This window comes from Harpia harpyja, chromosome 4, assembly GCF_026419915.1.
Source record: "Harpia harpyja isolate bHarHar1 chromosome 4, bHarHar1 primary haplotype, whole genome shotgun sequence".
In the NCBI taxonomy this organism is placed as follows: domain Eukaryota; kingdom Metazoa; phylum Chordata; class Aves; order Accipitriformes; family Accipitridae; genus Harpia; species Harpia harpyja.
This window is the reverse complement of record NC_068943.1, coordinates 28,939,680-28,956,896: the sequence shown is the minus strand read 5'-3', so window position 1 is coordinate 28,956,896 and position 17,217 is coordinate 28,939,680. Positions and strand designations below refer to the sequence as shown.

Sequence of the window (17,217 nt, the reverse complement as noted above, 5' to 3'; positions counted from 1 at the left end):
ATGCTCTTCCTCTATCCAAAAACTGTCTGGCTCCGTTTTACTAAGCCTGCTGTGACAAACAGCACGTGCAAGGCTGACCTCACACCGCTGAAATCCCAAGGGATGGTCCCTCTCCCTTCTTCACTGCCCCCTCACAAAGTGCCAGCTTGGCAGCTCTGGTTCCTCTATGCCACCTCCAAGTCTGACCTGCAACCTCCCATTGAAAAGGGAAAAAATCTCTCGATTGGTCTCAACTTTGAGAGAAACCACCGTGTTTCATGTGAGCAGGCGCGTGTGTGTGTTGGGCAGGGTCAGATGGCTGAGGCAGGAGTTCACTTCAGCATCCCCATCGCACCCAGAAGGTGTTACACAGCAGACAAGCTGTACCAGACACGAACTCCTCCTTCCATTCCTCCTCTTACGTTGAGCAGTGAGTGCTAAAACAGAGCTACCAGCAGCTGTAGCCATCCTGGCTGTGGGATCAGGATGGAACTATTTTGGCCCGGTTCCTGCCGGTTTCGTCATGAGGAGCCTTCCTGGAGAAGGGATGGGCTGTGGGCTGTCTCGCGGCTCTGAGACTTAGAGAGTAACGGGGACCTCGCTCCCTACGGCTGGGGGAATCTCATCCCCGCCTGGATGGGTGCATGCCACCCGGGTTTTCCCAGCACTGCTCAGTGCTGCAGGTGCCGGTGCACCCGGGTACCGGAGCTGGCACTGCGTTGCCTTGTCTGTGCTGGTGTCTGCAGCACCTTGTTTTTTCGCTGCAGCATAAATCACAGGGATGCAACTTAGATTTGCTCTGATGTTGTAACGGGGGACCCCAGAGACTGACGCTGTTTACGCTGGCAAGGCCTGACGTTCTCGTGGCGTTTGAGCTGTGTGGCTGCAGATTCAAATTGTTGTTGATTTTTATTTTGTGTTTACCTGGGAAACCTGGACTCAAGGCTCAACTGGGGCACGGTGGCTCGTTTCCACAAGGTCTGCCCTTCAGCCAGTTTTACAGCTGACTTGGCCGAGGTGCAAAGAGGTCAAGAGCCCCAAGTGAAACACACTGAACGGGTGGCTCATTAAGGGCTGAACTCCAGACCCGTGTTCCCAGCCCTCCGCTCTAATCACCAGGCGAGACATGGGAGAGCCTCATGGGGCTGATGCTGATGAAAGAAAAGTCAACAGCTTTATTTTGCAGCTTTATTAGCAAAACGAAGTAAAGCCAACGTGCCCGACTCTATTATTGAACCAGTAATCTCTGCGTGCTTGCATCCAGAGCTTCCCAGCCGTTTAACTAGGAGCCTGAACAATAAAATATGTTAGGTCCGAAATGGCTAAAGCGGAGGCGAAGCAGGAGGTAAGCCGTCTAATTGGAGAAGTTGCAGCGGGAATCTCACCCCGGGGTTCTGTCCCTTGGGATTAACGGTTTGCTGACATCTGGGTTGCATGGCACTGCTGCCTTGCCCTGGGTCCCACCAGGGCTGATGGCAGGGAGCCAGCGAACAGCAACAACAAAAAAGTCCTCAAACTCCTACAACAGGGAAGATGAAGATTTTTCCGCTGTCAATGAGGAGGCCTTTGGGAGAAAGAAACTGGCAGCTCCCAGAGACGTACGGTTGTGACTTCTCTTGGCTTGCAGAATCACAGAAAGAAAAAGCAGGGAGAGGGAAATACAGTCTCTTCTGCTGCCACTGGGGTTGTCCCAAAGGAGAGATCCCCCCACCCTCTTGTCCTGTCCAATTTTAAAGGCCTGGGGGTCTTACGTCAACTACTCAGGACGGCTCCTTTGTGGCGAACGCGGGAGCACCTGCTGCACGTCCCATCCTCTCCTGTTCCAGCAAAGCCGCCCCAGGTCCGTCTCTGCCCAGGCATGCACCGACGTTTGCAGCATGCCGGGGTCTCGGGGCAGGGCTCCTACTTCTGCCTGTGTCCTTTCCTGGCTGTAGGCAACACTGAGCCCTTGGCCACTACCAAGGACAGATAGATTCATTTTCCCTAAATAAGGTGCCTGAACTAGTTAAGAGAAAGAGGTAGCAGCTAGAAGTCGGAGGAATTGCCGTTTGGAGACATCTGTTTCTTTCCTTCTTCCTGTGAGCGAGATACTGCTGGTTACTAGTTGAGGTGCAGACCCGTGGGGGCCACCAGATAGGTGAGACGTGTCCCACTATCAGCCAGTTGTCATGAATTTGCACTTGCCTCTCCCTCTGGTAGCCCATCAAGATGAAACCAAGTCACCACCCCAGGTCCTGTCCGCCTGCTTCCTCTCCCCGCTGTGATCTCGCCGCAGCCATTTGATGATGCAGATGAAAAACCGAACATGGAGAAGTGAAAAGAAAAAAGCATCCAAATGTGCTAGAGCCAAGGGACTGAATAGGACACATAGGCTGAGGACACTCTGGGAGGGACACCATCCCAGTTCAGCTGCTCCGCAGCAACGCGCAGAGCCTCACACGGGCTCAGAGCCTGCCGTAAATCTTAACTAAAGTACTCAGGCTGTTTTGAAATCCACCCACAGCCTTACTTTTTACAAACTCGGGAAGAAAATGGCAAATTAATCCTTTTTTTAAAAGGATGAGCCGGTTCCTTGTCATTCTCCGCGCAGCTCGGGGTATGATAGTTCCTGCTGCATAAATACAGATTGTTTCTTTTCACAACTTCCCTTTCATCAGACTGCTAGGAAGGCCTGGAGGTTGTTAAAAATTGTGAAAGAAACTTGTTTCCCAATTAAGGTCAATCTCTTTTATCAGAGTCTTTGCATATAAACCTCACTTTCAGAAGGATTTCTATAAACTCCATCCCTGCCTCTGACAAATTGGGAGATGCCCAAATCTCCGAAGGAGCCGGAGAAGCGGCTGACTTCTTTCCCGGCTCGCAGCGCAATGCAGGGATCTGATCTGTCATGATGACTGAGAACATGTCACAACAATCTGTTTGCGTTCTTCAGGAAAGAAAAACATCTTTCTTTCCCCGAGCTGTAAGCTAATTTGGAGATTTTGCAAGCTGACATGCAACCTGATTAAAATGACCTCAGGCCAACAATTCTTCTTAGGCAACTCGACAATTAAAGTCTAGACCTATCTGTAGCCCAGGGGTTTTTTTGCTTCAAATCCCTTTCAGGGAGGAGAGAGTTCTGTGTTTTTATTTTTAAATCTACATATTTGGAATTTTTCTTTTACACTTTGCTTCTACTGTAGCAGAATGTGCTAAGGGGATCTATATTTTTTCACATTTTGAGCAGATGAAACTTGTACACAGAAGCCCCAGTTTCTTGCCTGCTGGAAAAATATACTGAATATCCGAGGAAATAATACATGAATACACTGGAGGACTTTAAGAAATACCCAAGGCACTTTGTGGCCTACATAAAGCTGCCTTCCGAGGTAAAAATGTTGTGCCCTCAATTTTCCAAAGTCAGTGGATATTTTTGTAATGACCATCGTCCTACTACTCAAATTACTTTTTGGCTTTTCGCAATTAGTTAAGCAGTGGGATCGGTTTATTAATCCGCTGAGTTTTCTGTGAACGCAGCGGTTTGTCAAGCAGCAAGCAGTGAAAAATAAATGGGCGCCTTCTGGCAGGACGTTTGTCAGACCATGAGCAACCCCTGAATTTAATTCAGTGGTTTGGGTAGACTTGGTAATTTGTCCATGAGTGTTTTAATGCCCGTTTCTTTAAAAAATTGGTCACGATCATTCATCTGAGGTAAATCCAAGAGAGCTTTCACTTCTCCTTTGCTGATTTGGCTCAGCCTGGACCATCGGCTGGTTTGTAGCTTGTCAACTGGCTAAACTGATTCCCAACTTGTGTTTTGCTAATGCTCTTCATAGCATAACGAGATTCCCCTGAAAGGCTTTACTTATTAATTCAAACGATATACTTATTTGAATTACGTACTAAACTGGAGTGACTTGCAGACTAACTTTTCAGCATCACTGAAATATCCTGTACAGCTACGGTTATTTGACATCAGTTCCAGGCGGCCAAACCAGGGTGGGAGCTTTCCTGGATGCGAGGGTGGGATGGTGGCAGGGGATGCTGGTGGCTTTACGCTGGGGACCCACAGCGGGTCCTTGCGTGCCTGTCCCCAGCCCACACGGCTCGCTGCCTTGTGTTTTTCTAGCTGCTCGGGGGCTTTGAAGACGTGGGCTTTCCTCACGTGCTTGCACGACCCTACCTTGGCTTTACCCCTTGCAAGACTTGACCACTTCGAGTGGACTTTGCCTCCTGGCCCGTTTCTTTCTGCAGACTCCGCTCCAGCTCAAAAGTGGAAATTTCCCCCGAGGACATGCAGGAGATGTCTCCCGGGGGCACAAACCTGAGGAAAGTCGGATGGAGCTTGGCTCCCACCTCCCAGCCGGACCGAGCATCCCTTCCAGCTCTCCCTGTGCTCCCAGGAGCCCCCACCATGCCCTGCTCTCCCTGCCTCTCGCCAGGCTTCACGTCCCCATCTGGATCCCACTCAGCCGGCATCCCTTTGGGGAATAGTATCGCCTTTGGGGAATAGTATCGCCTTTGGGGAATTTACACCAAGGGGAGGAGGACACCCTCCTTGCCCCCCCAGGACCCCAGCCATGCAGGAGCTGGGCCAGAAGCTTTTTAGAAATGAGCAGCTGAGTCTTGTTGAAAGGAGGGCTGCTGATTCCATGGCTGAACCTCTTGTCCCGCACCGACCCCCAGGCTGGAAACTCCACCAAAATCAGGAGTTACGTTGACCAGGGAGCTCCTAAATCTTGCAAAAAATCACGAGTTTAGCACAGCCCCCTCCCTCTCCGCTTTCACGGGGGAGGATGCCGGAGTCTCCTGCATCTGCTGCATCCACTTACTCCCCATGTTTCCCCCCCCCCCGCCCTCCCCAGCCCCAATTTTCGGGCCCTCCCTCCCCCGGCCGCGGCAGGGCAAGGACCGCCGGGTCCGTACCCCCATCTAGCGGCGGCCCCGGGGGGTGCGGGGGTCCCGCCGGCAGCGGGGGGGGCTTTGACATTCCCCCCCTGGTCAGGACCCACATCCAGCCCCCTTCTCCAGCCGGGATGGGGTTTAAAAGCAAGCAAACTCCCACTGGAAGGGGCTCTTCTTTAGAAAAGATTCCCCCCCCCCCCCCGGTACGCCCGGGGGGTAGATGCTCTCTGGGATGAAATGTGTCATTAAATTGATTAATTTGTGTATAAGTTCCTCATGACAACGCGGCCTGCCAGGGTGCAGCTTGGCCGCAGAGCTGGCACCAGCTGCAGGCTCCGGTGCAGGCAGATTCCTTCACTATCTCATTTATCATCATTGCTTCCAGTCCAGTTTTGTTCACGCCTTACATTTTTGATTGTCTTGGATTAAACGTTACCAGAGGAAATAATACTAATAGCCTTTCACAGTGGAAAAAAAAAAAAAAATCAACTTCTAAGGCATTTGTTATGGAAAGGATTATAATAAATTAAATGCTTAAACTAGCACTGTGCAAGCATTTTTGTCTTGGATCAAAATGTTTGCACTGGCTGTTTAAACATTTAATTTATTATAATGAGAAATATCATTGTAAAAATAAGCATGTTAATTAAACCTGAGTTTTGCAAATGTGAGTCATCCCATGTGGACACAGTATAATGAATACAGACAGGTAGAGTCTGCATGCCCTTTTTTTTTTCTCATTAAGAAAATTAACATTTACATCTTTAAACCCTGCAGCTATTAGTTATTTTTAATGAACTGTGTTGCCATTTCAAAGTTAAGCTCTTATATGATGCAATCAGATATTGCTAGGTCAGGGAAGAACTTTGCTAATTAAGTTCCAGAGAAGTTCTTTGCCGCAGATAATTGATTGAAGTTGTTACATGGATAATCAGTTTATGCAGTTAAATAAATAAAAACAAATAACTGCTAAGAAAACCCAGGTCACGACAGGGTGGTAAAACGAAGCAGAACTCCAGCCATCCTGGCGCCCAAAGGAGCCATGAATTTGGAAGCAACAGTCTGAACCTCTTTATCATCCGACAGGGGAGCGAGGGACCGCGGTGACCTTTACAAAGGCGATTTGGACAGTGATGGTTTGCTGCTGGTGTGAGTGAGTGAGGATGGAGGCAAGATGCTCCTTCCCTTTCAAGCGAAGCGATTGGAAGCAAATTTTCTGCCTTCTCATGCCACTGGTCTCTGGTGCATCCACCTGGTTTTGTCCTGGATTCATTGCATACGCCAGGTTGTATGCTGATAACGTAAACAAAAAGCACTTGGATTTACTCCCGGCTCCCTCATAGATGTGTTGTGTGGCCTTGAACATGTTCCTTTACCTCCTAGGCGCTCATAAAGTGCTCTGAGCTACGACCCTGCAAAAGGTAGAGGTAGCGTTACTCTGTTTTAATTAACATCCTGCCAAGCTGTGTGTTCAGAAGTATCTCAGATCTCTCGTTATCGTGCATTACTCAAACAGGCAAAGGTCACAGCAGGCTGCCAGCCCTGGCGGAATCCCATTTCTGAAGTGGTCTAGCCCCCAAGGGAGGGAGGAGGAACCCCTTTGGTACAGCAGCGAAATTAAACTCTGGGGAGGGAGGAGACCTCGGTGAATTATTTTCCAGGAGCCTCAGCAAAGAGCTGGGGAGGGGATGCCCCCGCTCAGGGGTCACACGTCAAATGCATGGTTGCCCCACATGCAGAGGTTCAGGTGGCAGCAAATTTGTAGGCAAAAGCAATTTTAACATCTTAATCTGCAGAGGTGCCTCTTCATGCTATTCTCTAGCTAGTTGTCCACTGAACCTGCTCTTGGTGCCTGCCGTAGGATTTTTGGAAGGTCAGGATTCTTGGAAGGTCAGGATTCTTGAATTTCTTCCAAATTCAGTGGACATGTTTTGAATGAAAAGAGAGGATGAATTAAGCTGAGGATCCTCTGTACATAATGAAATTAGTTCTTTTACTGGGGATTGTCCTCCAAAACCATTGTGTGTTTGCAGCCTTGAGACAGCTTAGTCCCACGTCATGTGGGTCCCTCTCTCCTGTCCCCCCAAACTCCCGGCTTTTTTGGTCTTTTTCTCACTGTGAGTGGGAGGGAGAAGAGTTTTCCAGGTGAAGAGAGGCAGCTGTTGCCCTTTCTTCTTTTCTTTGTGTCTCTGTCCCTCTGACGGAATTTTACAGAGTTGTCCATCATCATGGCCTCTGCTGACCTCTTGCAAAACTTCCGTCTTCTTGCAGGAACAAATTTGAGTTATCCTTGAGACATTTTGTTTTAACTGTAACGAATATTTCTACAGAGAGCATGAGCCTGTGGGGAAAGGGACGCCTTGTCTGCAGGGTCCTTTGGGATGGTTGTTCTTCGGTGAGCTGCCCCATCCCGAGGGGATGGAGCTCATGGCCGGGGTTACAGCGACCATCCGCAGAGCAGCCAACCCAGGCAGGGCCAGGGCTCATCACCCCGGCAGAAGGCTACAGCTAGCAGGCGGGTGGGCGAAGGGTCCCAGGAGCCGGGCTGCGAAGATGGGCAGGGGCTGCCTGGCAGACAGCTGCAGGGAGAAATGTCATTTCTTGCACCCAGCATTGGACCATCCACCCCGAGACCCTGGGAAGCTGCTAAGGTGTTGGTACCCATCTATCTGTGGTGGGCACAAAGGCTGGTCCCACTATGTGTCTGCTTTAGATCCAGAAGAAAGGCTAGAGGTGGCTTTGCCATGGTGGGAACTGGGAGCTCTGGCAGCCACCTGTGTGCTCATGCCAGGACAGAAATGCCCAAATCCCATGGCAGTCAGATAACCCAGAGGACAAACGTGACCATAAAACCTTACTGCTGAGGCCCAATACCTTCATTTAAGAACGACCTGTAAACTGTGAGTCAACTGTTTCATGGCTGGAGGTAGCTGGAAAGCAGATGTTGTGTTGGGATCTGAAGTAGTCAACTGGGAGGGGAGAACAGGTACGAGGCAGCCTCCACCTCTGGCCTCCAGCACATTCACCCTGTGTAGGTTAAGGCAATGGAGCACAACTGGGCTTGGAACAGACACCTGCCTTCAAATTTGAAAGATGGAGTTACCACAAAAACCTCTGCATCCTTAAACAGCATTTGACTAGAGCACTCACATGCGGGGCGGTAGGTCGCCCTCACTCGAAAAGTACCGGCCGGAGCTGACGGGCAAGCGGGGTTTGCCTGCTGCAGGCTAAAATAGGTGCTCATGCCTGTGACCCCCAAGGATGCTGCTGCCCACTCAAAAATAATGAATAATTACCAACTGAATGAACCCACTGGCTTCTCACATCCAGGCTAAGTCAGTGTTTTTCTCAACTTGGTGGCCATCTGCTCCCTTTCCAATTCAGCTCCCAGGATTTTAACCCTCCCCAGGCACCGTGGTGCGAAACCAACTTTGTGCATCCATCATGAAGGACGGGCAAGCAGAGGGATCTTTATCACTGCTTAAGGAGGGGAAACCCAACTCCAGGGAGCTTCTGCAAAGCATCCTCTTAAATAAGGAACGCTTGAAGACCTTGGCATATACGGTGGGAAGTAACACTTACTTCTCCCCACTTACTAGTCCACATTCTTCACCCTAAATTTGGGCTTAGGTGACATTTGAGGAGCGAGCGGGCATTATCACTAGTGATGCCAAGCCTTCGAATCATCCAAAAGGCATGATGTTCCTTCTTGGCCAACCTTGAAATCACCTAGAAGCCTCCAGAGGTTTTACATTACATATAGGCTGATCTACTTGTTGGCTGCTGCCCAAAAGCACAGTCCTGCCTTCTTCTCAGGCCCTGGGGGCCTCCTCCCTCTTTGCCCCCTCCCTGACAGCGTCTGACATTTGCCTGACCCCTGTTTGAGCTAAACCTGCAGAAATCTAGCTGGTTTTGGTACTTTTGTACATCTGCCCATGGGCAGATGACTTTCCTGGGTGCTGGTGGCAAAGGAGTCATTGGAAAATGAAACTGGAGATGGAGAGAAAGGTGGACCATCCCCTTTGGTGACAGTGCACCCACCAGCCCTCACCGTCTGCCACAGGAGTAGAGATGCTTGCCGTTCATGTAGACCCCTACGCATTGACCACAAAAGGCACATCTGTCTGAATTGTTGGCTAAATCCCACCCTGGTGTGTCTCTGCCTTCAGGGCCTGCTCCAAGCAGCTTTTTCTGAGCATCTCTCGCATGTGTTGAGCTCACACGGTTGAACCCCCATCCCAGAGGTCACAGCCATATCCACTTACAAGCATGAGTGCTGCCACCCCATTTTACCATGAGTGCTGCATCTAGAGCATGCACTGCAGAAACCAGAATTAGGCACCTCACAGTAGTGTTTGATTCCATCACACATCATTAAACATGAAAGACCCTTGAAGGCATTCAAGAGGCACAGGAGAGAAGAGCAGGTCAGTGGGAATTTGACTTTATTTTTTTGGCTAAAGCGGCACAGGAGGCATCTCTGGGATCTTGTTCTCTTGGTGTTTGTGGTGGGTTGACCTTGGTCAGCAGCCAGACCCCCACCTAGCTGCTCACTCACTCTCCCTCCTCAACAGGACATGGGGAGAAAATCAGATGAAAAAGCTCATGGGTCAAGATAGATACAGAGAGATCACTTACCAATTACCGTCACAGGCAAAACAGTCTAGACTTTCGGAAAATTAATTTAATTTATTGACAATTAAAACAGATTTGGATGTCTGCCCAAGGTCTCCAGGGTGGCAGCTGCAAGCCTGCAGTCCCAGAACATTTCTGGGGCACTCAGGAGACAAGGCATTTCACGGTCAGTATGCTCAGATCGGATGGTCTCATGGCGATTGCTAACAGCAAACTACCTGGCAGTTTTTGGAAGCACATAGGGTGAGATTCGTTTCACTAGATGTTGGATGTCTGCAGTGCAAACATCTACCACCGCTGCAGGCTGCATGTAGGGAGGGATGGGGAACTTCTCCCAGTGCAATACACCAGACCTATTTTCAGTGGCTGGCTCAGGAGGAGATGATTCACGTCCTAAAAGTGCCTATTTCTCCCCGCTGACTGTGAAGGGAGCTGAGGGTGCTTTGCTCCATCATAGGCGACTACCAGAGACTTCTGCGGGAGCAGGCTCAAGCTCAGTGTTAGGGTTTTTGTGATGTCCAGCTGCTGTAGCCAGTTTGGGCCACAGAATTAATGCTGGCTCAGCGAAAGAGTGCTGTCTCCAGTCCCGTGTCCCTGCAGCCCCTCCTCACCTCTGCCCCGAGCAGGGGAAAGGCAGGCAGGAGAGGGCAGCTCTCTGCCACGGAGAGGTTGTGTGGCCGCACAGTCTCGTCTGCTGTGTGTGACACAGGGCTGATGCCTCACCAAGCTTGGTGAGTAAATGGAATTTAATTGATAGGCCTGTATTAATTTCTGAAGTATGTTAGCAAAAATCTCAGTTATGTTAATCAAAAACTAAAAGAAAAAAAACGGGATGTACACCGTGAAATAGCAGCGATGGAGCAAATGTTTGACTCGAGGGGCCCTGCCCAGGAGCTAAGCGCTGGGCTCCCCTCTCCACTCATCTGCATTTTGGCCGATGCGCGCTCTTGTCTGATGGAGCTCGGGGATTTCCCTCACCTAATTTTAGGCACCTAAAAGTTAAAGGAGTCTGGGCTGCTGCCCCTCGCCCTTAGAGGCAAAGGGGAGATCAGGAGCTTCAGTGACGCACCCGAGCTGTCCCCAAGCCAAGGTCAGAAGCTCTCAGAAGAGGTCCATATCTTTCCACTAGCCAGAGAATCCCTGCAAAGTGACAGGCTCAGATTTAAATGCTGAGTGGATGAATTCCCACATTTTACTGGCAGCACGTAGGACCCCAGAACAGACAGATCCCTGACCCCAGCGAGACTGTAGCTGCTTGCTGCTGAAAGCTGCTTTGGGAATGGGAACAGGTGACTTTATTTTCCCCTCATTTCAAGACTGCCTCACACTGGGGTGGCCCAAACTCCTGGCTAGGCAGCGAGGAGCATCGACGCAGAAGCGCACAGGTTCTGTTGCAGGCAACAGCGGGAATTGGACACCTCAACCCAAGGCGATGAACTGTCCGTCGGCTGCGGTGACCTTCTGCCAGCCTCCCTCAGGAGAGCCTGGGGACCTGCTGTGGAGGGGTTGCAGTGTGGAACCCAGGCTTTTGAACTAGCTGAGGAAGAACCAGCTGATCAGACTGCCCTGCTTGTGTGACGTAGAGCCTTTCCCTCCCCGCGTTCAGAGTTATGACCAATTACTTCACATGCAGGCTTGCTGCTCTGCATCGCTGATGATTAGCTGGCAGGGAGGCTCCCAGCCTTCCTTCTCAGCACCCAGCCCTCAGCCCCAGCTTCAGCTCTAAATTTAACCAAGATGACCCTCTTAGTTCATTAGACGCATCATGATTTTTTACTACCGGGTTTAGACGAATCGCCAGAAACGCTCACCTATTTTCCTGCCCATAAAAGCTCTTACACAGACATCGCTTCCCAGCTGAGTCTTGCGTCAGCCTGATTTCAATTCCCTTCAGCCTCTGGAAGCTCTCTGCCCACCACAAATCTTCACGTAGTGACTTCTATGAAGGCCCTGTTAAAACTCAGACCATGTGTGCATAAAAACTTGGTCAGGCTCTGCCACTCTTGCTACGTGGGCTTGGGAAAGCTGGAAGTTGGGGGGAATTTCTGTTGGTTAAGGGACATGCAAGTGGGATACTGTTTTCTACTTACATTTTGAGACGCAAAGTCTAATAGGGCCTCGTTTACGTCTAAGGCGGCTTTTTATTTTCTTTGTGAGTCATCTTCTATATATGTGTACCATACTAATTAGACATATAATTGAAGAATTCACGGTAAAAACCAAAAGCTTTGCCATGTACATATCTCTGGATTATTGATTTGTACAAAATGTGAAATTGTATACTCCAAGTGAGGAGCAGCTATTCCTTTTGGAAAAGTTCAATCTAATATTAAAACTCCAGTAGAAGTGTTATCTCTGGTGTAAGCGTTTTTTTGAACACAGGAAGAAACGCTCATATTTCAGTTTGTTTCGTTAAATGCTATTCTATACCTGATTTCAGCGGAAGGATTTGAGAACTGCTTTTAGCTTGAAACCTTGAGGGGAGGGAATTTCAAAGCTCTGTATGATTTTTTTCAGGACTGTCATTTCTGGGAGGAGACAGAATGTGTGTCACAGACAATCTCAACATAATCAGCATCTATTCTTTCTGGTTTGTGCACAAACATAAGCCTATCTCTCTTGATGTATAAATATATGTCCACAAATGCACGTTACTGTCCTTTAGTAAGGCTGCCTTAACAAGGGATAAATGTATAAGCACATACCTATGCAGCTTGACTCAAGTCAACGTCTCAGCCAGATCAGAAAGCAAAGTGCTCGCGTGGCTGCAGACGCAAAGGTATTTGCACAGCACGAACACTTCAGTTGACAGGCATAGCCCCACTTGCTTCACTAAAATTACACCGCTTCCCACCAGTGAAGGGTCAGGCTGGAAGAGCTCAGACCAGGTAGCGAAAAGCAAAGGCCAGCTCCGTCACGCAGCCCTCCCTCCCACCCCGCAAGCCATCATTAAAATCTCTAGAGCTAAACCTCCAGTGAGGTATTGCCAGAGACGAAGGGTGAGCGAGACTAACGGTAGCATCGTTCACGCTCCTCCCCACTGCATTTCTCTCCAGAAAATACTTTTGTTGACCTGTAAAGACCTCTACGCTGTGAAGCATGAAATCCATGAACAGATCCCTCCGACACATCACAAAACCTTTATTAGTGTTTATCAGTGACACAGATTACAGGAACCAAAGGCAATTAAATAACACTTAACTTTAAGTTGACCACAGACTCAAGAAATACAAGTCACATTTGGCAAGGCAAAGTTCTCAGTACACTGGGTTGCTTAGGTTATTATTACACTGTGAAAGAGGAATTTCCCTTACAAGGTTCTACATATTCAGGATATTATTATTAGTTATTATTGTGTCTTTCAGACAGTTCCTTTGGCAAGAATTCCCATTTTTTAAGCTTTTATTATATAAAAATATAACCAATTTTCATTATGTACAAACATTACATTACACAATGTACAGGTTAAAAACACTACAAAAAATGGCAGGCCATGGGTGAACCAAAAGCAAAAAAAAAAAGAAAAAAACCTGATGTAGAAAACATGAAAAAAAAATTTAAATACTGCACATTTCATAAAAATTACATTAACTACAAACAATTTTTTTTTTTGTTTGCAAATATCAAACAGTACTGACGTGATTGGAAATCTCTCCCAACGACTTCATTTTTAAGGCACATCTTGCGTATTTACACGTACAACACTGGATCTGGTCAATAACTTAAAGGCTCTAGGGAGTGACCTAGTTGTGTGCGCGCAGGGACGTGTGTACTCGGGTGGGGAACGTGTTGGGCTACACTTTCTCAGCCGCGTCAGTCTGGGGGCCCAGGTATCTAGTCGAGGGGGCTGGGTAGAGGGGCACCCCAATCTCCTGAAGGTCGGGGAGCCGTGCGGGGCGCGGCGGGGAGAGGAGCGTGATCGTCCGGTCAAAGTCCCTGTGCAGCACTTTCTCGTAGACGCTCTGAAGCCCCACTGTTTTGGGCAGCTGGGCTTGATAAAAGTTGTCCCTGCGAAGGGGATCGCGGGGCAAGGACGTGCTCTTGCAGAAGGTGGAGAGGGGTGCTGAAGGATGGGGAGGAGGGTGAGGGTTGGCTCGGCCGCAGGAGGGGCTCCAGCAGCGGTCCGAGTGGCCCAGGATCTTGCACTCGGCCGTGCATGCCCACAGACCTAGAGACAGAGAGAGAGAGAGGAGGAGAAACCTGTCGTTACTGCAGGAATAAATCCACATCATTCGTAATCCTCAGAGTTATCAGTCACGGGATGATTCAGTGCACTGACGGCAGGAGCCGGGGGGCGATGCTCTACGGCACGACGACAAAACACGCTTGGGAAGGTTATGTCGTTTTGTTAGGGACGCTCCCCACAATCCTAACTTTAAGGGAAGCTTTTTGGGGAGGAAAAAAACCCCAACACTACAGTACTTCCAGCATCTGCTAATTCGTGCTGGGCACTCAGTGCCGAGAGCAGCCGGCATCTAGCAGCCTGCTGCAAAGAGACGAAGAGCCGGGCTGTTTGAGCCACGCAGCGTCAGGTTTCCACCTCCAGCTGCCCGACCTAGCCCCTGCGCCCCAGGGACGGGTCCCTCCGTCCACCTCCCCGGCCGCCCATCCATCCGTCCGCGGGGGCGGCCGGGAGCAGGGGCCGAGCCCTTACCGTTCTGCATGTGCGTGATGAGATCTTTCTTCAGGGCATCTCCGCTGATATCCGAGTCGCTGTCGTTAAAATCGCTGTCGCCTTTGCCGCTGTCTTTGCCGCTGAACTTCTCTGCCTCTCGGCTGGAGATGGTGTTGAACGAGTGTCCCTTCCAAATGGCCACGGGGGGAGCAGGCTCCTTGCCGTAACTCGGAGCGGCGGCAAAACCCTGCTGGGGTGGGGGGGGATTAAAGGAGACGTGAGAGAGGGAAGTAGCGAAGGGTAAATCAACGTCAGAACTGCACCGCGGCGATCCACGTCCCCCGAGACATCCCTCTCCCACCTCTACCCCCCTTCCCCCCCGGTGGGACCTTACCTCCCCGCTCGGTCCTCTCAGCCTCTTCTGACCCTCGTAGAGGCAAGCGCTGTCGCTGCCGCTCTCAGCGGTGGAGATCTCTTCGGCAGCTGGAGAAGGGTCGGGGCTGGTGAAAGAGGTTTTGCTGGGAAAGGTTCGCACCTCGAAGACATTCCCCCTCTGGCTGCCCTCCTCCGGCCGGCCCTTCTCCAGGTGGGAGATGTCTATCTGGTCCTTCAAGGAAGCGTTGTTTTTGATCTCGTTCCCCTTCTTGCGCCTGTTGCAGGTGGTGGCGATGGTGATTATAGCCACCAGGAGGAGGGTGCAGCTGCCCGCCAGGACGATGATCACGATCAGAGGGATGTCCCACTGCAAAGCCTTTCCTTCCCAGGAGCTGGGCTTGGCGATCTCCTGCATGCTGGAAGGAGCAGTGGCAGTCACCAGGAAGTTGACTGTGGCGGTCGTGGCCAGGGGGGGTCTGCCGTTGTCCGTCACGGTGAGGATGACCTTGAACAGCTGTCCCAGCTCTTCAGAGAGGTCGCCCCTCAGCACGATGTCCCCGGTACTCGGGTTGATAGTGAAAAGGTCCTGCCGGGGCTCTTCCAGGAAGGCAAAGGTGAGCTCGGCATTGGCCCCATCATCCGCGTCTCGAGCTTTGATCTGGGCCACCAGGGAGTCACGGGAGGTCTTGCTGGACACGCCGATTTCCACCGTCCCATTGGTGAGCACGGGGTGGATGATGACGGGAGGGTTGTCGTTCTGGTCCACCATCCTCACTTTGACCAGGGTGCTGCTGGAGAGCTGCGGGGAGCCGCCGTCGGTGGCCTGGATCCGCAGGTCCAACTGCTTGAGGATCTCATAGTTGAACGTCCTGAGGGCATAGATGGCCCCGGTGGCGGGGTCCACCGAGACGTAGGTGGAGATGGGGGCCCCCATGACCTGTGTCTCCAGGAGCCGGTAGGTGACCTTACCGTTGTGGCCGAGATCAGGGTCCCGGGCCACCACGGTGGTGATGTAGGCGCCCGGCGGGTTGTTCTCTGGCACGGCCACCTCGTAGAGGGGCTTGGCAAAGAGTGGGGCGTTGTCATTCTCGTCGCTCACCCGCACCGTGTACTGGCGGACAGTCTTGAAGGGTGGCGAGCCCAGGTCCTCGGCCACCACGGTGAGGTTGTACTCGGGGATGCGCTCGCGGTCCAGCGCCGCCGTGGTGATGATCATGTAGCTGTCCTCGTAGGCACGCTGCAGGGCGAAGTGGTCGTGGCCGCGGAGGCTGCAGCGCACCTGCCCGTTGGCGCCCGAGTCGCGGTCCGAGGCGCTGACGAGGGCCACGAAGCTCTCGCTGGCCGCTGCCTCGCTGACGTAGGCCACGCCGGCGGCGCTGGCGGCGCCGCGGAGGGCGCTGATGCTGATGCGCGGCGCGTTGTCGTTGACGTCGGTGAGGCGCACGACAACGGTGCAGGTGGCGGCGCGGGGGCTGGCGCCCCGGTCCTGGGCGCGCACGTCCAGCTCGTAGGTGCGGGTGCGCTCGTAGTCGACGGCGGCCTCCAGCGTGAGGCGGCCCGAGCGCGGGTCGAGGCGGAAGAGCCGTCGCGCCTCGGGGGGCACTTGGCTGCCGAAGGCGTAGACCACCTCGCCGTTGGGGCCCTCGTCGGGGTCGGCGGCATCCAGGTCGAGCAGCAGGGAGCCGGGCGGCGCGTCCTCGGGCAGCTCCACCGTGACCGAGCCCCGGGCAAAGGCGGGGCTATTGTCGTTGGCGTCGAGGACGCGGACGCGCACGGTGGCCGTGCCCGAGCGCGCCGGGCTGCCGCCGTCCTTGGCCACCAGCTCCAGCGTGTAGGAGGGCTGGCGCTCGCGGTCCAGCTCCTGGAGCAGCACCAGGTCGGCGCAGCGCGCCCCGTCCGCCCGCGTCTGCGCCTCCACGCCGAAGTGGCTGTTGAGGGAGACCTGGAAGCTCTGGATGGAGTTGGAGCCCACGTCCTCGTCCACGGCCACCTCGAGCGGCAGGCGGGTGCCGGGCGCGGCGCTCTCCGACACCTCCAGCGTCATCTGGGCGCGGGGGAAGCGCGGCGCGTTGTCGTTGATGTCGCGCACCTCCAGCTCCACGTGCACCAGGCGGTAGCGCTCCCGCCAGCAGCTCACCACGTCGAAGGCCAGCACGCACTGGGGGGCCTGCCCGCACAACCGCTCCCGGTCCAGCCCCGCTTCGCCGATGCTCAGCTGCCCGTCCTCCTCCCGCACCCGCACCAACGAGCTGTTGCTGAACTGCCGCATCAGGCGGAAGCTCATCTCCCCCGGCGCCTTCACCGGCATCTCCTCGGCCAACGTACCGATCACCGTGCCCGGCACGCCCTCCTCGTCGGTGCGGTACCTCACCGTCTTACAGCGGGACAGGGCCAGCAGGCTGGCGACGGCCAGCAGCCGCAGGGGGCTCATGGCCCCTGCCGGGGGGGGTGTGTATGTGTGTGTGTGGGGGGGTGCGTGTGTGGAGCTCAGCCCGACGGCGGAGCTCCGGGGTGAACGGGCGAGACCGCGCTCCAGCGGGCGCCGCCGCCGCCCCGCCGCCCCGCTCGGCCGCCGTCTGCGCCCCCTCCACCCCGCCGCACCGCCTTTCATAGACGGCGCTATGCAAATGAGCGGCCGCCGGAGCCAATGGGAAGCGGCGGGGCGCGGGCGGCCCCCGCCCCGGCCGCGTGTCCCCCCGCCCCCCCCGGCGCTCCCCGAAGCGGGGCGG

The 17,217-nt window shown here is 52.8% G+C and overlaps 1 protein-coding gene across 2 annotated transcripts; it reads right to left on the bottom strand.

The window, feature by feature from the left end:
- Window positions 1-12,619: 12,619 nt before the first annotated feature.
- On the bottom strand, window positions 12,620-17,008 carry PCDH8 (protocadherin 8). 2 transcript variants are annotated; one of them, XM_052786030.1, is made up of 3 exons: window positions 14,508-17,008; window positions 14,153-14,363; window positions 12,620-13,666 (listed from the first exon to the last, which is right to left on the bottom strand). In XM_052786030.1, exons 1-3 carry the CDS (start codon window positions 16,917-16,919, stop codon window positions 13,293-13,295), a joined length of 2,997 nt encoding a protein of 998 aa, XP_052641990.1. In that variant the 5' UTR covers window positions 16,920-17,008; the 3' UTR covers window positions 12,620-13,292. The 2 variants fall into 2 exon arrangements, with proteins under 2 accessions (XP_052641990.1, XP_052641991.1); XM_052786031.1 differs by having other exon boundaries at window positions 14,153-14,360.
- Window positions 17,009-17,217: the final 209 nt, after the last annotated feature.